The sequence below is a fragment of the Hippichthys cyanospilos genome, chromosome 10 (genome assembly GCF_059441005.1).
Source record: "Hippichthys cyanospilos isolate Australia breed blue-spotted pipefish chromosome 10, RoL_Hcya_1.0, whole genome shotgun sequence".
In the NCBI taxonomy this organism is placed as follows: Eukaryota; Metazoa; Chordata; class Actinopteri; order Syngnathiformes; family Syngnathidae; genus Hippichthys; species Hippichthys cyanospilos.
The window spans coordinates 14,144,772-14,165,663 of record NC_142378.1 but is presented as its reverse complement, the minus strand read 5'-3'; the positions used below and the strand labels follow the sequence as shown (position 1 = coordinate 14,165,663).

The 20,892-nt window shown below is 41.0% G+C and overlaps 2 protein-coding genes and 2 long non-coding RNA genes across 4 annotated transcripts in view; 2 read left to right on the top strand and 2 right to left on the bottom strand.

Moving 5' to 3' along the window:
• The window catches only part of jak1 (Janus kinase 1), a 31,591-nt gene extending 16,303 nt beyond the window's left edge, over positions 1-15,288 (bottom strand). The window contains exons 1-4 of the mRNA XM_088424801.1: positions 15,037-15,288; positions 3,188-3,398; positions 2,185-2,308; positions 1,243-1,396 (exon numbers count right to left, since the gene is read on the bottom strand). Of these exons, the coding sequence (XP_088280927.1) occupies positions 1,243-1,396; positions 2,185-2,308; positions 3,188-3,392 (483 nt within the window). The 5' untranslated portion in view covers positions 3,393-3,398; positions 15,037-15,288. The remainder of the gene's footprint in view (positions 1-1,242; positions 1,397-2,184; positions 2,309-3,187; positions 3,399-15,036) is intronic.
• Positions 6,111-7,018, top strand: LOC148417232 (uncharacterized). The gene is made up of 2 exons (XR_015867004.1): positions 6,111-6,408; positions 6,881-7,018. It is a non-coding gene; the product is annotated as an uncharacterized LOC148417232 (long non-coding RNA).
• LOC148417231 (uncharacterized) lies at positions 7,384-13,650 on the top strand. The gene is made up of 2 exons (XM_088426371.1): positions 7,384-13,040; positions 13,513-13,650. Exon 1 carries the CDS (start codon positions 7,401-7,403, stop codon positions 12,699-12,701), a length of 5,301 nt encoding a protein of 1,766 aa, XP_088282497.1. The 5' UTR covers positions 7,384-7,400; the 3' UTR covers positions 12,702-13,040; positions 13,513-13,650.
• A 1,035-nt stretch (positions 15,289-16,323) lies between the features above and the next one.
• Positions 16,324-20,302, bottom strand: LOC148417229 (uncharacterized). Its single transcript, XR_015866892.1, has 3 exons — positions 20,013-20,302; positions 19,290-19,409; positions 16,324-16,590 (listed from the first exon to the last, which is right to left on the bottom strand). It is a non-coding gene; the product is annotated as an uncharacterized LOC148417229 (long non-coding RNA).
• Positions 20,303-20,892: the final 590 nt, after the last annotated feature.

Sequence of the window (20,892 nt, the reverse complement as noted above, 5' to 3'; positions counted from 1 at the left end):
CTCGAATGGTGTTGAATTAAAAAAAAAAAAAAGGTTAAGTTACCGCTTGTAGGACACATCTGTACTTTTGGCCTTCATTTTGGGAAAAAGTGTTTCTTATATTTGGGGGTATACGGTAAATGAGTAGACATGTTTAAAGTGCTCCCTTGCCAATTTGGGCTTCACTTTTTGGGGCTTCAAATGCTTTACAGTTTTTCAAAATGATGTAGACAGTCATATATTGATAATACCATCGATCAGGGGTGGCTGGATCATTAAATATCCAAACTATTTTTATGGCTATATTCAGCTGCATAGATGGCTATATTCAGCTGTTGCAGCTTTTAGTCAGATGCGTTTTGGAGTTCTTCATTTATGGTTGGCGCAAATAAAGGCCATTAAATTGTAGTAGAAATCTTTAAAAGAAGACTAAGACAAGCCCAGACTAAGCTGCAAAATAGTAACTCAGAGCAACCAAGACTGACTTTTCTTTGCCGGCAAAGGCAAGGCTTGGCTTTCACTCTCATGCTCGCCAAAACCATTTGAAGCCCAACTGCACCCGCCTGCTTTTTTTCATTCAGCACAGCATTGCACATTACAACACATAACAAAAGGAGCCAGACGGGCGCCGCCAACAGCTGGGCCAAGGTCCCAGTTCACACTTTCCTGCGTCAACAGCTTTATCTAAGGACTGGGGTGAATGAACTAGGACTGTATAGATGGATAACAATGCACACTATTCTAGACAAGAAATAAACACATAACGATAACAACCTAACATATGATTCCTTTCAAGTAAATATACAAAATATTTTTTATGTCTGTATTCTGCTGTTGCAGCTTTTAATCAGATGTGTTTTGAAGTCCAAATTTATGGTACTTTTTTTCAATGGGTCACACACAGGAATTTGTACATACATTTTTCAGAACCATTATGTGCTCATGCAACAATAATGATATCAACTTGTAACTGCGTGGAAATGATAGAAAAGCACAGTTGCATTGCCCACGGGGGCATTTTTTTTCTTATGCTAAAGGTTGTGAGTGAGTGAGTGAGTGAGTGAGTGAGTGAGTGAGTGAGTGAGTGAGTGAGTGAGTGAGTGAGTGAGAGTGAATATTATCAAATTACTGAACAGGAAAATGTAACCCCTCACATTAAGCTAATGTACACTCCCACCCATCCCAAATAGATGTGTTGATGCTGATAGTGGCACCGAGTGTAGCGCCTTGTCTTCCCAAAGTACACGCATGCTCATTAAATACCTGGTAAAACAGGTAGTCAAGAGATGCAGCATCCAAGAGTGGGGCTCCTTCTGGTGTTTTCTGTTGGCCCGGGCCTCCTTTGAGTTTACTGACGCAGTGTCTCCAAACCGGAGACTCACCTTCATTGGTTCCATGCCAATTTCGAAAAAAGAACCTGGGAGACCAAAGTAAATAGGGACAAAAGCCGAACATGAGTCTGTTTTATATCACCCGCATATCCATCATCACTTTGTCACCACCAAATGTCGGCATTTTATGCCATCGTTCATCGTTTGATAGCAAAACTGGTGTGACAGACCGCCAAACATGCTCAGTTCTGTAAATAATGATGTAAGTGCCCATTGTGTCGGTCCACGGTGGCCCGCCTAGCTTTTGTTCGTCGCCCGCATGACATAGAACTCCAAGGATTTAAAAGTCAGCCGAAAAAAAAGGAACATCAATCGAGAAAAAAATTAAAAGCGTTCCAAGGCTGTTTGTTTTATACATTACCTGATACCCCATATTCTATTTTGAAGCATTGTCTGGCTTTCTCGTGACTTTTGGCTGTTTGACAAAAATACAGTGGCTTGTCCCATTGTTACTGCACAGTAAATGAGAAGTGATGAGTACTGCAAGCCTAAGAAAGCTGAGCAAGTGAGCCTCTGTTTCTCACTCCAGCCGGATAAATCCGAACACATGACACAGCCCAGATGTACACATTCATTTATGTTGTTTACTAAACTGTAATATCACAAAACATTGGTTGGTGATATCACTGCGAAAGAGGAGATATAAATTTAATCTATTTTGGTGGCGGCAGTGGTGGTGAGGGGGTTACTGCATTAAAAAATGCAGTAACTGCATTTAAAAAATGGTTTAAGGCATTAAAGACAATAGTAATTCACCCTACAATACACAAATATTAAAATCAAATGCAATGGAGAGAACAGAAGTCCATCTTACCTCATGCGATAATGTAACTTAATACTTGTGTCATCAGTGATCTTGAATTCATAGTTAGGCGGACACCACATGCCCGTCACTTCATTGTACAGGCCAAAGAGATTGTGGCACAATGGAGATATTGCTGATGAAAGGAAAAGAAACAAGCAAAACCATCAAAATCATAGCTTTTTGTCCATCCTACAGCACATAGAATATGTCCACTCATATCATCACATTTTGACCTAGACCTTGTATACAATTAACAATAATATATGCAACGTGCTTTTGCTGAAATTTTTAGTGAGATAACAAACTTTAACCTTTTGGGGATGAGCACTTCTCATTTGATAAGATAACTCTAGGGAACGCACACTTTGTTGAGTTATATGTGCAAAATGCAGAACTAAAAAATTAAATTGAACAATAGGATCAAGAAGAAAATTATGAAGAAGAAGAACTAATTTGGCATCTATGAGCTGTTCAAGCCTTTTCTCCAACTATTCCTGAAAAAAATAACATGGTAGTTGATGTGAACTGACGTCATAAGCACTTCTCATTAGGGTCCCTGTGGATGCGGCACTCAAAGAGTCCATTTCACAATGCCAGGTTTCCATAGCAACCACTATACAGCAGCGTCATTGATTTACTGTCACCCTGGTCTATCGAAAATAAAAAATAAAAAGCATGTATACAGTAGAGCAGGCTACAAAATATCGATGAGGTTGGAGTCTGGAGTTGATGGTGAGTCTGAGAAGGAGTGCTTGCTAGTGTATTGTGACAACACAGTGAATATGGTGGTTCATTTAACTTTAGAATACACTTATACGCCTAAGTGTTCTCATGTGTCGATAACCTTTTTTCCAGATTTTCTTTGCTCATTGTTGTCTTTCTGAGCCCAATCCAAACTGGCATTTGCATACTTCTTGCTAATGAAAAATCTCTGATAAGTTTGGAAAAAGAAGTACTGACACATTCATTGAAAAAGTGTCTCATTTTTGTCAGCTGAATAAGAGCCACTTACAGCATTTCTTCGCAGCCTCCACACACAGGTCTTCTGAGGTGTAGCAACCTGTGAAGAACTCCAGCTGATGTACATCTGGTAAGTAGAAATGGATTTCCAAGCCCCAGGTTGAAGAAGGAGATAAGGCGAGTTGGGCCCTGCTGTTGGATCTCTTCATTTTTCCACAGAGTAGCCTGCTCAACTCCATCATCCAATGAAGTGACATTCAGACCTTGAAATAAGGTAGGACAAAAATGTAATGCCTTCATCCGCATAATTTAACCTATCACTTAAAAATGATCAAATACTTTTTCAAAGTTTGGACGTGGAACAGTGGAAACTCAAAATTCAAAGACACACAAAAGCAAGGCTGTCCACACTTTTTCAAGCAAGCAATTTACTTTATAAAATGACCATTCCAAATTATGTACCCACTGTTTTTTGGTTTGTTGAAATTTGCGGTGGATGGATGGATGGATGGATGGATGGATGGATGGATGGATGGATGGATGGATGGATGGATGGATGGATGGATGGATGGATGGACATTCTACTGCAAGTAATTTATGGTAGATGCTGCTACAATGCTGTGGTATGGTTTAATTTGAAGTTGGCATCCTCACCGCACTGTTTTCATGTTTAACTGTCATGCAACGAGCATGGCTGTGAATGGCTTGACTTTTTTCCTAATGTGTAAACTTTAGACAACCTAAGCAAAAAAAAAAAAAAAAATCAGGCATTTTTTTTTCTTGGCTCAGATAAGTGCCATTTTTTTTAGGGCTTGTTCTAGTCCTAGTCACTTGTGTACTTCACTGCACTTGTGGATTAAAAAGCCAAAAAATACAAAATAGATCTTGTGCTGTGCAGACACGACAAAAATAAACTATGGGTGTAGAACTGCGTGTTGAGTAAATGAACTTATTTTTCAAAGGTTATTATTTGATAAACTTAAGAAGTAAAGACTTTATAATTCAAATTAACCTAATGGCAAAAAAAAGAATCAAGGGATAAAGTGTTATAATTAGACGGTTATTTATGATGTTTATATTGTATTATTAACAATATAAATTTCATTACGGTGTAAAATAGGCATGGGACAATATCTGACGGTATGATAAACTTGAGCAAAAATATCATAGTATAGCGGTATCACAGTGTATAATTACAGCATCATTTCATGTCGACGTGAATTTATTTTCCACTCACACGATCACGGCTTACTCGCCCCCCCCCCCCCCCCCCCCGCCCCCCCCCCCCCCCGCCCCCCCTGCCCCCCCCTCTCTCTCGCGCTTGCTCTCTGCAAACTCGTAGCTTACTCGTGTTTGAACGGGGGAAAAGTTTGATTCGTTCGCCTTTTTAACCCACATTTTTGTTCAATAGACTGCTAATGTCCTACCTTGAGCGATATCACGTAAAACGCTCCATGAAAGTAGCATAAACAAACATGTTATCCACGTTACCCGCAGTAGTTAGCTGCAGTAGCTAACTTATAGTGACACTGAAGCAAACAAACTAGGAAGTCCGACTGCACGCTGCAGTTGACCATTAAGACAGACAATGGGAGAGAGAAAAAAAAACTTAACGGTTTTGATAGATTTGGACGGTTTTAAATAACCGCGACTTTCAAAATTGCAATACAGTATATTGCCAATACGGTTATCCACCCATGCCTATAGTGTAAATAGATGTTTTATATCAGATCAACATATTTTGACACTTTGTAGAAGGCGGAAGATAACGCTGAAATGTGTGAGGTAAAGAAATATTAAGATTTTAAAGGTTTTTTTTTTCATTTTTAAATTTTTAAGTCTCTCACTGTCTGATAAAAAAGGAAAATAGTTGATACTAAACTAATGATATACATATTTTTTTATGTATAACAGTAGGTCTAGTAATCGCTATGTTACATGGGAAGCGCTGCTCAGATGGAAGCCGACATGTTTCTTTTAGCTAAGAAAACTTTCTTGTGTGCAGCGAACTGAGTTTCTGGTTTGTAGGCCAATCACAAATAAAAACAGAAAAAAAAGAAGAAATAGAAGGAACATTGAGAATTGGAGGGGTTTCAGGAGGTGGACTCTTCCAAATGGACTTTCTTAACTTTCTTTATTTCTTTAGGAAAGCTATGGAGACTTTCCTTATTTTTTTTAAAATCTCCTTTGACTGCAAATTCCATCTAAAAGCCAACCAATACGCCATTTTGGCACCTTTTCAGTCATTCAAAAGCCTCTGCTCCTTCTTTACACCTCCTACCTTCACCAACCTCAGACCGAACTCTTCACCATGGCAGAAAAGGCCTTTCAGACTGTCGCCCCACAACTTTGGAATGCCATACCAGACACCCCGTGGCTTCCACAAAATGTAGATGTCTTTAAAAGGGGCTTGGGGACTTTTTTTCAAAGGGCCTATTAGACCTCTTATAATGACAATTGCAAAACTGATTCTTAAACTCTGTTATACTCTGTCGTAAGTGGTTATTTAAACCTTCATATGTTCGTCCTGACGGGAACAGCGTTATTTCAGCCTCTTATATATGTTACTGTTTTTTTAATCCCCTACTGCAGCACATTGCTATTTCCTTAAAATGTAAAGGGAATTATAAGTTAAAAGTTATTACAGTATTATTATTATTATTATTATCATCAGTAGTAGTAGTAGTAGTAGTAATTGTTTTAATAGCAGAGGTCAGTGGCTGTATTTCGAGACCTAATTCTCATTAGCTAGCTAGAAGAAAAAGCTTTAGTTGGACAGTCTCATATCATAGTGCTTGAATGGCTTAGAATGTTGTGGTCTAAATGTTTTGTTTTTTTATTTAAGTTTTTAATTCATGACTTCATAGTTGTAATAGTCAAACCAGGCTGCTACAAAAAGCCTCCTCAATATGTTAAAGGGATACTAAACTTTAGACATTTTCAGAAATAAATCGATAATATGTTGACTATGTTAAGAAGTTTCTGATTATACTTAACGATTTCGTGTTTGTATTGTTCTGTTATTACTATTCACGCCTGGACATGTTTCTCCTGTGGTCATGTGATCTTCGTAGCAACCGCCTAGCAACCAATCACAAGTTGTTTTTCATTCCTCCACTACCAATCAGGACTCCGTTTACATTATCATAGGTTGTTTTGCTCTTTCAACGGTCAGTCGGCAGGTATCGTTGTAACGGACAGTCATTTTCTGCTTTCAATTATTCGGTGGATTATCACATTCCTTTCATCATTATTCCGTGCGTCCATGAGAATGTAAGTACAGTGTGAATATGTTGTCTGTTCGTGGGTTTGGATACATGTTTACGTTTGCAGTGCTTCACTTTGTCCATTAACGTCTAAGTTGTTATTGCATTTAAGTTTGGTATAATTGCTAAAGGCAAATATACCGTACTTTTCATACTTCACTTTTAGTATTCATGTCAAAGTTACATCCCCAAATGTGCGTATTTGTCGAATGTTTGCCGTGTGTGCCGACGTGATTCTTACTAGTAAGGGAGTGACGTCACCGCCCACCTATTCATCTCCATTAACCCTTTCCTACCTAATGCACATTTGGAACGATTGGGTTTAATTAATTCTTCCTATCATTGTACGGTATGTTTGCCTGTATTGTTTATGTTATTCTATGCTAATATAGAGTAATGTGAGAATATGATGTAACATATTGTACAATTTTAGTTATGTTAGTTATTGTTTAGTGAATGTTCTCTGCTCTCCTTTGCAGAGACCACACACATACAATCACAAACAATCAATCAATCACATTACAACAATCACACATAGAAAACACCTACACACCCTCACACACACCAACCCAGATAAATAAATAGAACATTATATACAAATAAAGAGTGGCATGAGAGTGTGCATCATCTTTATGTTCTGGCCGGACAACCTGATAAGATTGAGGATCCTCTGAATCAATCAAATACAGTCCTTTCAAGGAGGTCACAAGTTTGGGCGCTATTCCGACACCTCCATTACATGGTCCTTCGAGCCGGATCCTTAGTTTTATCAGTTCAACAATGGCTGCTGCTCGTCCTCGCCGTGAAGTACAACGGCCTCGCCACTTTGATGACTTCCTGGTGACTCTCCCGCCGCGTCATCTTCCTTCTCACACTCCTCATGACCACTCCACCGTGGGAGCAGCTCATCAACCACCTGCTCCAATCAGCGATCCACCTTCAGTTACACCTGCTCTTCAGAACTTCAGCTCCGAAGCCGTGATGTCAGCTCTACAGGAGATGAGGGAAGAGAACAACCAGCTCCGACGTGACATGCAGAATCTCTTCCACTCTCTCTCGCTGAGGTCCACGACTCCGTCACAACGACCTACCTCAATGCATTCAGCTCAGGTTGAGGACCGTGCTGCCTCATTTGCATTCCCTTGTCCTCCGGCGAGAACATCTACTCCCAACCATAAACCTCACGCACCAGTGGATGAACTCCCACCATGGCCTGAAGTATGGCCAATGCCTCCGCCAATGGAACTACCTCCTCCTCCTCCACCGGAGGAACTCCTGCCGCCGCCTCCGGTGCCAAACCTGCATTCTTATGGGACGGGACTGCAATCCACTCCATATTATGTTGAGCCATACACTGCTACTCAACAGCTGTCCTCTGTAGAGTCCACCTATAGAGGACCCAAACCGCAAATACCTTGCTTCACAGATGATGATCCACGCCAGTTTGCCCGTCTAAAGATTGCACTGGATAATATCCTTCCCAGCGATGCTACAGAGCGATTCAAGTACCAAATACTGGTTGATCACCTCAAACATGAAGACGCTCTTCTCATTGCTGATTCTTACTGCCATTGTTCAACTCCCTTTTCGAAAACGATGGCCGCACTTACTGAAATGTATGGGCAGCCACATAAGCTAGCGCTGCAGCGGATCAATGACGTCCTGGCGGAGCCTCTAATTCGTAGCGGAGACAGCCGAGGATTTCGTCTTTTTGGTCTCAAAGTCAGATCACTGGTCGGCATGCTCCAGCAACTAGGCAGAGAGGGCAGGACTGAGTTGGAATGCGGTTCTCACACTTCACGTCTTCTTACTAAGCTGCCTCATGAGCTCAGAGCGCAGTTCAGGCGGTTCATTGATCCCATCCGCACCCCGATTCCAACGCTGGTGCACTTCTCGGATTGGCTTGAATATGAAGTCCGTGTTCAGGATGAAGACTTCACTTCTCCACATTCTAGGCCCTCAAGAGACGAGCGTCGGAAAGTTCCTAAAGCCAAGCCGCAGAACTTCAGTGGACGTACTACCACGGTTCTCCTCGGCTCAGATCCAGCTCCTAAGCCACTTGAGTCCTTTTCACAAGTCCGTTCAACGAGGAACAACAAACAAGAGAAACCAAAGAAATATTGCCCTTTCTGTGATAATGAGCAGCATTACTTCAATCAGTGCACAGAATTCAAAGAGTTCACAACAGATCAGAAAGCATCCTGGATCAGAACTGGTAAGCGCTGCTGGAGGTGTGGCAGAAACCATTTAGCTGCTCAATGCTACCTCAAAGCTAAATGTCAACAGTGCAATCAGATACACCTTGACGTACTCCATGACGTCAACGTTGCCACCACCACCAAATCCAAGCCACCAGAACCAGATTCTGTCCAACCAGCTACCTACTATCTCGACCCAGACCTAAGAAGTAGCTGTGTTCTACTGAAAATGGTCAAAGTTCTTCTCCACAAGGGTCAGCACAAACTCGAGACATATGCCATTTTAGATGATGGCTCTGAGCGCACAATCCTTCTTCACAGTGCTGCTCAGGCGCTAAACCTTCAGGGACCAACTGAGGACTTGGCTCTTAGAACAATCCGCAGAGACTTAAAGACTGTACCAGGGAGGTCAGTGTCATTCTCCATATCGTCAACCGCTTATCCTCAGAAACGGTTTCACATTCACAATGCGTTCTCTGCGACAGAACTAGGCCTCTCCAAACATTCTCATCCTGTTGAGGCATTGCAGAAGACCTATCGCCATCTTAGAGGCCTCCCACTCCATTCAGTCAGTCAAGCTCAGCCACTTCTCCTTATTGGCTCTGACTATCCTCATCTCATCACTCCAGTGGAACCTGTACATTTGGGCCCACCAGGGGGCCCCGTGGCATTAAAGACACGCCTAGGATGGACGCTACAGGGTCCTGCCAAAGTCTTGATGCATCAGCCATCAACACCTCAGTGTCTTCTCATCAACACTTCGACCTCTTCTGCTGACATTCTCAGTCATGTGTCCCGATTGTGGCAGGTGGACATTCTTCCCTATAGGAGTGAGAAGCTTGTCACCAGGTCCAAGCAGGACAATGCAGCAATCAAACTTCTGGAGGAGAAGACAGTCAGAGTTGAAATCGAGAACGTCCAAAGATATGCCACCCCTCTGCTGTGGAAGGACGGTCTTCCGCCACTCAATTGCCCCAAGGAAGCTGTCATGAGCCTCCTGCGCGGCACTGAGAGCCGCCTTTCCAGAGATGCAGCGAAGGCCAATTCTTACTGCCAAGAGATCAAGAAGCTTGTGGACTCAGGCTATATCCGAAAGCTCGGATCTTCTGAAGAGAAAAGTACCAATTCTTGGTACATCCCACATCACATGGTCCATCACAACGGCAAAGACCGTATTGTTTTCAACTGCTCTTTCACGTTTCAGAATAATAGTCTGAATGAGCATTTGCTTCCTGGACCAACTCTGAGTTCCAGTCTCCTTGGTGTCCTGCTCCGTTTTCGGCAATATCCCATTGCAGTGAGCAGCGACATTAAGGGCATGTTTCATCAGGTCCGCCTCCTTCTTGAAGACCAGCCTTATCTCCGCTTTCTTTGGAGGGACCTGAACCGCAATGCAAAGCCTGACATTTATCAGTGGCAAGTTCTTCCTTTTGGGACAACATGCAGTCCTTGCTGCGCAACTTTTGCCCTGCAAAAGCATGTTGTTGATCACAGTAGTCCAGAAGAAGACACTCGGCAGTCAGTTGAGAACTGCTTTTATGTCGACAATCTCCTTCAAAGCTTCCAATCCATATCAGAAGCAAAACAGCTGGTCACCAAGCTCCAGAGCTTGCTCCAGTTGGGAGGCTTCGAATTGCGTCAGTGGGCCACCAACGTGCCTGAAGTCATCAGTCACATGCCACCCGAGATCACGTCAGAAAGCCAAGAACTATGGCTTTCGATAGATGGCGCTGATCCCCCAGAACGCACTCTAGGGCTGCACTGGCACTGCAAATCTGACACCCTCACCTATCGTGTCCGCCACACTGAGCAACCAGAGCCTACAATGCGCAACATCTACCGAGTCCTAGCTCGACAGTATGACCCCCTGGGGTTACTCATTCCGTACACCACACGAGCTAAGATCTTGGTGCAAAGGCTCTGGGTGAAGAAAAGGGACTGGGACGATCCTCATCTGCCGGAGGATCTCCTCCAGCTTTGGCATGATTGGGTGAGTGAACTTCCATCACTTCCTCATATTACTTTCAAGCGCTGTTATGTTCACTCAGGTACCGATCTCTTAGCGGCATCTCAGAGCATTCACGTTTTCTCGGATGCTTCAGAGCAGGCCTATGGGTCGGTAGCCTACCTGCGCACTGTCAGCAACAATAGTGAAATTCAGGTGGCCTTCTTAGCGGCCCGTTCTCGTGTTGCTCCAGCTCGCCAACTTTCCATCCCACGACTAGAACTATGCGCTGCCCACATTGGAGCTCAGCTTGGCAGAGTCTTGAAACGCGAGCTCACTATTTCCATTGACAAGATCACCTACTGGACCGACTCTACCACTGTGTTGTCTTGGCTACAATCTCCTTCATGCCGCTACAAGGTGTTTGTCGGTACCAGAGTCGCAGACATTCAGGAGTTAACTGAGAGCAGTTCATGGCGCTATGTCCCCTCTAGCGAGAATCCTGCTGACGATATCACTCGTGGAATGACCCTGTCACAGATTCGAACCAACAAACGCTGGAGCTCCGGACCCGCCTTTCTCCTCAATGCTGAATCTACTTGGCCTTCCAGCCCAGATACTGTTGATCTTGAAGATAAAGTTGAGCTGCGCAAAGCCAAATTCTGTGGCCTCATCAACACTACCCTTACTCCACTTGTGCCTGATGTCAGTCGGTTCACTTGTTTCAGAGATCTTTTGGAAGCTACAGTTAGAGCAAGTTACGGGGCGGCCACAGACCCACAACCATCAGCTGAATCTTTCCGACAAGCTGAACTCTCCCTCCTCCGACAAGTTCAAATGGACTGTTTTCCAGAGGAATTTGCTCTCCTTTCCTCTCAAAAGATCATCCAGTCCAGCAGCAGATTACTTACTCTGTCGCCGGAATATGACTCAGAAACTCAGCTGATCCGGGTTGGGGGCCGACTCCGACGGTGTGAGTCCATCAACCCAGAAACGTTGCATCCTGTCGTCCTAGACTCACATCATCCTATCACAAAGTTGATCATTGCAGACTACGACAATAAACTTGCCCATCCAGGTCCGGAGAGAGTTTTTGCCGAACTGCGTCGAAGGTTCTGGATCCTACGGGGCAGAGAGGCAGTCCGCAAGCATCAACACCATTGCTCAGAGTGCCGCAAGTGGCGCAGTCAACCGATTATTCCCAAAATGGCCGACCTCCCACCTTCCAGTTTGAGGCTCCATCGACCAGCTTTCCACTCAACCGGAATGGACTGTTTTGGACCTTTTACTATAAAGATAGGGAGGCGCAATGAGAAACGATGGGCTATCATATTCAAGTGCCTCACTACACATGCAGTGTACTTGGATCTGCTGGCCAGCATGGACACCGATTCCTTCCTCATGAGTCTGCGACGCTTCATCTCCAGACGGGGAAAACCCCACGAGTTGCTTTCTGATCAGGGCACAAATTTCAAAGGTGGCAACTCAGAACTCCAAGAGGCTTTCAATGCCCTCGCTCCTGACCTTCAGTCACAACTCGCCAGCCAACAGATTCACTTCCACTTCAACCCGCCAAGTGCCCCTCATTTCGGAGGCTCCTGGGAGCGGGAAATTCGCTCCATCAAATCTGCATTACGTGCCATTTTAGGATCTCGAACTGTCACTGAGGAGGTCCTAAGAACCACCCTTATCGAAGTGGAAAGCATCATAAATTCCAAACCCCTGGGATACACCTCCTCCGATGTAGCAGACCCAGATCCAATCACTCCCAACATGCTGCTGATGGGGCGGCTGGATCCGTGCACTCCACAAGTAGTGTACTCTGAGACCGAGCTTCTCAGTCGTCGCAGATGGCGACACTGTCAGGTCCTTGCGGACCAGTTTTGGACCCATTTCATCAGGAACTACTTACCATCTCTCCAGAGCCGCTCCAAGTGGCAACAGGACCGTGAGGACATCTCTGTTGATGCCATTGTGCTAGTGATTGACCAGCAGCTTCCACGTGCCCTGTGGCCAGTTGGTAAGGTCACAGCTGTTTTTCCTGGTGCAGACGGTAAGATCCGCACTGCTGAAATACAGGTCAAGGACAGATCCTACACCAGACCTGTTTCGAAACTCATTCTCCTCCCTGCACTTCCCCAAGACATTCCAGACTGATGTTCTTTAACTTTGCTGTGCAAAGTTGGGGCGGCTGTTAAGAAGTTTCTGATTATACTTAACGATTTCGTGTTTGTATTGTTCTGTTATTACTATTCACGCCTGGACATGTTTCTCCTGTGGTCATGTGATCTTCGTAGCAACCGCCTAGCAACCAATCACAAGTTGTTTTTCATTCCTCCACTACCAATCAGGACTCCGTTTACATTATCATAGGTTGTTTTGCTCTTTCAACGGTCAGTCGGCAGGTATCGTTGTAACGGACAGTCATTTTCTGCTTTCAATTATTCGGTGGATTATCACATTCCTTTCATCATTATTCCGTGCGTCCATGAGAATGTAAGTACAGTGTGAATATGTTGTCTGTTCGTGGGTTTGGATACATGTTTACGTTTGCAGTGCTTCACTTTGTCCATTAACGTCTAAGTTGTTATTGCATTTAAGTTTGGTATAATTGCTAAAGGCAAATATACCGTACTTTTCATACTTCACTTTTAGTATTCATGTCAAAGTTACATCCCCAAATGTGCGTATTTGTCGAATGTTTGCCGTGTGTGCCGACGTGATTCTTACTAGTAAGGGAGTGACGTCACCGCCCACCTATTCATCTCCATTAACCCTTTCCTACCTAATGCACATTTGGAACGATTGGGTTTAATTAATTCTTCCTATCATTGTACGGTATGTTTGCCTGTATTGTTTATGTTATTCTATGCTAATATAGAGTAATGTGAGAATATGATGTAACATATTGTACAATTTTAGTTATGTTAGTTATTGTTTAGTGAATGTTCTCTGCTCTCCTTTGCAGAGACCACACACATACAATCACAAACAATCAATCAATCACATTACAACAATCACACATAGAAAACACCTACACACCCTCACACACACCAACCCAGATAAATAAATAGAACATTATATACAAATAAAGAGTGGCATGAGAGTGTGCATCATCTTTATGTTCTGGCCGGACAACCTGATAAGATTGAGGATCCTCTGAATCAATCAAATACAGTCCTTTCAAGGAGGTCACAAGTTTGGGCGCTATTCCGACACCTCCATTACAGACTATATTATCATTATTTACAATAGTTATTTATTTTCATGAACAGCTGAATTAATACTTTACAAAACAAGTTTTTCCACTTGCTGTCATCTTAAAATGGCATCACGTGTGTTCTACACACTGGTAATGGCCAATCACGACTCACCTGTTTTCTGGGATTTGTCTTGTGACATTTGCAGTGATTGGTTATTACCTTAGCCATTGTCATTTTAAAGTGGCAGCTGATGTTAAATTGTGTTTGTAAAGGTATTAATGTAAATAAAAAATCATTGTGTCATCAAAATAACTGTAGACAAAGTATGTATGTATGTATGTGTGTGTGTGTGTGTGTGTGTGTGTGTGTGTGTGTATGTATGTATGTATGTATGTATGTATGTATGTATGTATGTATGTTTGTTTGTTTGTTTGTTTGTTTCAAGAGGACACATGAATAAATTGCTAGTCAGTTGTGATCTAGTACATATGAAAGGCCCGTCTGAGCCAAGAATGACCTGCAAGCAAAGAAGGAACAGACTACGGAAAAATACTCTAGTATAGTACTACTGCGAAAAACTCAACCCAGTGCAACTGATAATCAGTGTGCACTCTAAAGTAAGACATTATTTTGTTACAGACAGTATACAATACAGTATTGATCCAGTAAACCAATCTGTGCTTCGTTGCCCATACAATGCAAACCCACACACACACAACCACGATCGCCTCACTTTCCATATGACGACTGCTATTTACTCAAGCCATTTAAATGTTTTGGTGAGGGCAAATCATATATGATTTTGCAGCTCTTCGGAACTTAACGACTTTATAGAATCCGGTGCGCATTTAATGAGTACAATATATACGTTTATATCGCAGCATTAACTAGTGATGTAGTTATAGAGGCATTATTACATCGGTTACATTATAACCTAAGAATTGTGTTACTGGTATCGCCCTAGTCACGTACATTGCGTATATTGTGGGTGATCGCGTTCATCTCGTAACGATGCGATCACTCTCGAAACCAGCAGGGCCTCGTCTTCCTGTACGGCTATTGTGAAAACTGAGACACATATGAACGAACTCCAAATATGAACTGCTAGCATTTCAACTATCCTAGCTTGATCGACATCCTTTAGCCTACTTCTCGAGCCACTTCGTAACACTAACCTAGCAAACGAGCAACACTGAACACGAAGTGGACAGGAAATGACAGCTGTGTACGTGACATGACGAAAAATGACAACTTTTTCGAAATAAACGTTGCGTGATGCAGTCACTTACCAACAAGCTTCTTAGCCAGACAGCTGGCAGGTTACTTCCGTTTCGTTCAGAACATTTGACGCTCCGAACAACTTAAAAACAGGAACTGGACTGTTTTTAAGCCTTTGAAAAATCAATCATCGAGAATCTGACGATAAAATACAGAAGAAAACATCTAGGACTAATGGCACTTGGTTTCTTGCGCGTGTTTTTCCCCCAAGTTTTCGAGAGCTATAGACGACAGACTGGTGCGCTTTCCTGACTAACACCGTCCGCTTTCCCGTAAACTACGCTGCGGCCATGTGAAAACGAAAGCTGATTGGCCATTCGGGCCATCACTCATGGTGACGCAATCAACCATTCGACGCCCTGGCTTGTACTATACTGTAAAAAAAACGATAATTCAAGTTGAAAATGACATTTATTTAAAGTCTTTTAGTATATAAGTACGACTGCGAAAATGTCCCCACTATCGCAAGATCCATCAAAATTGTGTGTTGGATCAGAGGTTATTCGTAACAATATTTGGCATTACAGTACATTATTGTTTAGTTTGCAGCGGTGCCAGATCGGAGTCTTGTTCTTAGATTTTTTTTAAACAAATGCCGTAGTTGAAGTAAAATGGATTGATATATTGAGATTGTAACATTGATGCAATAAACGCAACAAGTATAACTTATGTTTTGTGTATTAAGTCGTCATAATATAAAATATAGCATTTTATTGTAGAATTTGAGAGCTAGCTTGCTTTGGTATAAACTCCTAATATATGCTATCTGAGCAACACATCCCTATTGGTTTGCTAATGTAATCCACTTTAAAAATGCAGTTTGTTAATTACAGCAACTATGTACACCTTACACTTTGTTTGGTTTATTTTTACAGGGTTAATAAATTATTCAGTACCAGAATGTTGTAGTTTACAGGCAGGCATATTACAGCGCATGTACCATGCGTAATTCTTGGGAGACAAGTTCTTAATAAAGCCACAATGGTGACTCTGTTGCAGCATCAATTTGGTTTACGTTCTTTCATTTTGCTGCTTTTATTTCGACCAGGGTCCAGATCACACCCACAGAATCTTATCTCATTGATTTACCTTTTTTGCTGTTTCTTTTCACATCAATTGCAGCGGTTGAAAAAGTAGGACGCCCATTTTGACAAAACAAGGAATAGAAAGTACTGTAGCGATATCCATGTAAATATGGCTCATATAGAAGAGATGTGTTGACAATATGCACAAACATTTTAATGCAAATAAATGTTTATTATAAAAAATATACACATAACAAAAAAAACTGAATCCTGTTGTCACAAATTATGCTTTACTGACATTAAATGAAATAATCAGTGAACCAAACATGTAAAATGAGCACAATAGATGTTGTACATACTCACGTTTGCACACGATGTGAAAAAAAGGAGATTGCCTTAGGTCCGCTGAGTAAGTGTAAAGTTGGCATCCATCCTTCAGTTATCACAGTACTGTACCTTCGATGGGGACAGCATCAGCACTGTGATAACTGAACCAGGGCAGCCTGTCAAATCTAGAAGTCTTCAGGTATCCACTATCATCTGTGGGATAATGGGTCACAGGTATGTCAAAAGGTTTTTCTTTTGCCTATTATATCTTTTAGTGATAGAACTCTAAACAAATAATATCATACAGAAATGCAGACATTTTGACTAAGCAATTAGTATGGAATTAATGACTGTGATTTTCTTTACCTAAATTCTACTCAACCTTTATATGAGCTAAAGCACATATTGCCCGAGAAATATCTCACATCACACTACCAAATAAAAAATTAATTGAAAGTACAAGTACATATCAACCTGCTGAAATGACCTCATCTCCAATCAATTTATGTACGCTGTGAAAAGTGGACCTGTCAAGCTGAACACAATTCTGATATAGGAAGGAAGAAAGCAAGACACATACAGAGAACATTAAATGATCATTTTCAGGCCAATTAAGTTCAATTTCATGATTGCCCATAACATACCTGCTGACCTATCACAACACTCCAATGTGCAGCACAGTAACTGGGAATCACCGCTTTAGTTTTAGTTCGCTATAGCAACACATGGCAGCCTTTTCTTCTGGTTGTTGAACCTATTTCCAATTCGGCAAACTTTGAGAAACTAATATGAAATGTAACTTGTCTCCAGCATGTGGTTAGTGTTAGGACAGTTTGGCTTTCACCTACAAGCATTTTTGTACAGTAGATAGCACTGTGAGTAAGCAAGTCACTCAAAGGTAGGAACATAGGAAAAGAAGTTTAGGAGGTCCAATTAACACCCAATTTCCATTAAAAAAAAAAAAAATCAATGTTTCTTTTTTAATATTTAAAATTTCCGAATCCCAAATTTGGAGATTTCATTACCTTTAAGCTCCAGTAATTGTAAACATAGTACAGTATGTATCCTTATGATTATAGGATTACAGTACTGTTGGCACCCAGTTAATTGCTTAAAAACTGCAAGGAATACAAAAATGAAAAAGCAAAAAAAAAAATCTCTGGTGTGTTGCACTATGACTGTAAAAAATAACAAACATTTAAATTAAATGTTTATTTTTTGTGTATTATTTTTCTTTTTCAAATGTAGTTCTAAATATGACGATTTGTGGCACTCTTGTACTTTTTTTCTGTAGCTCAAAATACGCAACCCAACAAGACGTGGATAAATCCCGGAAAAGTTATTGAAGAAAGCAGAATGACAGCTGTACACCCCAAAGGCGATTGAATGATGACAGAACATCTATTTAATTACAAGAAAAATTTGATAGCAATCAATTGATCAAAAGAAAAAAAAACCCTGAGTGCGAATGTAAATCCTGCAACAAAATTCTTGTAACTTCTTTTGACTTCTAGGCTATTTTTTTTTAGCTCCTCCATGGCTTCCAAAAGCTTGTCAGACAAAATGTTATCACCAGCATATTTCCTTGGCACGAATGTGCAACAAGATGGCGCCAAAGTGTAGGGTGGTTCATAAATCGGTCATTTTACATTACTCAATGACCGTGGAAGACGTGATAACCAAACTTATATTTTCTGAAAGCTATTGAGCTTTGTTTTTGTGGAAAGAAAAATCTGAGTACAAAAATCCCATCTGTGGATGTTTCATTAAAATGTTCACTAATGTTCAATATGTGTGCTCTTGGGTATGAGTTTTTTCAGTTAAAACCTGTCACTTGGTTGTGTCATAAGCCAACAATTACAAGCGGGGAGATGTACTTGAGTAAAGTGAAAACAAAAAACAGGGGAGCTGCATTTGCCACTTTCAGCAATTAACTGAATAGCACATACTATCAAAAACAGAACTACAAGTAAGTGTCACATTTAAAACTTGAGATCTAAATGACCAAAGGGCTGGCAACCATATACACGAAAAGATATTTTTGGACTTTCCACATGAACAATATACACCAGCAGCCCCAATAAACTCTTCTAACATCTTAAGTAAAGATAATACTGTATACTGTATATTGTTGACAATTGTTTGTTTTTAATCCCTTTCTGTGTTTAAAAAAACAGCCTGTTGCATTCATGAAATTAGTACAGAGTAAACAAAATGTAATGTCTACATCCAGCAAGAACATTTTTGAACTCAGAAAAAAAAGACGCTTGGTTGAAGTGTACCATAAAACATATGTTGATTGATATACACTTGAAATAAGGATTATTTCACTTAACTATGTCTTTTTTTTCCCCCTAAATCATAGCCTATTGATAAAATTTACCAGTCTACAGTAATTTTTGTTGCTGAACCTCAGCGCATAGCATTGGGTGCATCGGGATGGATGAGGTTACTTTCATCTTGACACACAAGTGTCATCAGTGAGGCGGGAGCATGGTTTGCTTTTCAGAAACTTTTCTTGGATGTATCGATGGCATCCCTACAGAGTCATATAGCTGAATAAATATTACCGCCAGATATCGCACATTGCCGGTTGTGATGCATATTTTGGGCTGGGGGGATTGCTTGAATGTTTTGAAATCAATATAATCTTCAAGTTTAGAATTACATTTAAAAAGGAATTTCCAAAGAAAACTCATTCAAATGTTCATTATTTCTCTTCCAAAGTCACAATACATGCCGCAAAGCAAAGTTGGTTATGTTATGTTATGTTATGTTATGTAGAAAAAATAAATAAATAAATAAATAAAAATATATGTACTCCCTCACAGGTTGCTATGGACAATTTCATCGAGTCATTTGTTTGGTCATTATTGATGAAACAAACAAAGTGTGTATTTTAGTATTCATACCAGTAGCAAAGGGCGAGTGACGTCAGACTTGTTATGATCTCGTCGCAGGCTCCACCCCCTCGGGTGGCGTCTGTGGTACGTGGCGGCTCCTCCTCCTCCTTCTCAGTCCAGCCTTCTGCACTTCATGTAAACAACTCCATTAACCCCGCAGCTCGACCAACTAGCAGACTCACTATGTCCCAGGGTGAGGTGAATGGCGACAATGTGCCACAAAAACACTGCCAAACGCGTTGTCACAGTAACATAGCTGTTGTCAACACCAACTGTTTATTTTCATATCAGAAGGTTGTGATGTTCACCTCACGGTGACCACCAACCTGGTGAATATTTTATATGTAAAGACTGGATTGTTGCGACATATGTAAACTGCTACGCAATAAAAACTAGAAGAACGTCGAAAATATGACAAGCGCACCCTTGATTGTTGCACTTTTAGTCAAATAAAAGTAAACACAAATGCGACAGTATTTACGGTTTTAGATATGTATGCTATATTTTTTACATGGGATGAATGGTTTTACATGAGAAAAGTACTATAATGATACGCAATAGTGTGCAGCCAAACGTTGACGCCCAACGTTTCGCGCACTCACACATACACAGGCGCACACACCCCTTTACGAATAAAAACAAACAGAATGCTACAAGATCCTATAATCAGATTTTCGTTTTCTGACCACCACGGAAGCATCGGAACATAATATTATTATTTGACTCACTTACCTGCTTTCCGCCCGTTTAGCGTCCGGTGTTTACATGAATATTTTTAATGACGCAGCAAGAGCACACGAAGCAACGTGATTGTCGCCATTTTTTGTTGTTATTGAATTCTCCAAAGCCATGTGACAAGATGATGCTCGCGGTTTTAAAAATAGACTTCCGATTGCGGAAAAGATAATTGAGAGGGAAAAAATGTTTCAAATAAGACGGAAGCAGGTTGATCCTCCGACTTGTTATGGATTAGTCTGCTTGCTGACTGAAGGCGTGCGCAATATTTGACAGCTCGGGGACGGAGCTACACGGCTTGCAACAAGTAATACAAAAACATCATTCCTGTTAAGGCGAAAGACACTCTGGTGGATCAGACTCCAGAAAAATAAGTTTTAGCTTAGAAATTTTGTCAACAAGTGGCATATTACGTTCTACCATTTCAGACCCACCTCTTTTTCCCAAACCAATAAACCAGGGGTCTCAGGGTCTCAAACTCATATATATATATATATATATATATATATATATATATATATATATATATATATATATATATATATATATATATATATATATATATATATATATATATATATATATATATATATATATATATATATATATATATATATATATATATATATATATATATATTTTACACACACTCAGAGATGTACAATTTCTTGGTGAGCATTTTACATTTTTTTGATGGTTCGTCAGTCATAGTCGTCAGTGCCCCGCCCCCCTTTCTGTTGTCATCGGTCCGCCATTTGTGTGTATGTATGTATGTATGTCACCTCTGCTCATTTCAAGGAGTATAGTGAAGTGTAAAGAAAACTTAACAGAATAAAATGATGCTGTAGTGTCACATTTTGGACACTGCCCATCTAAT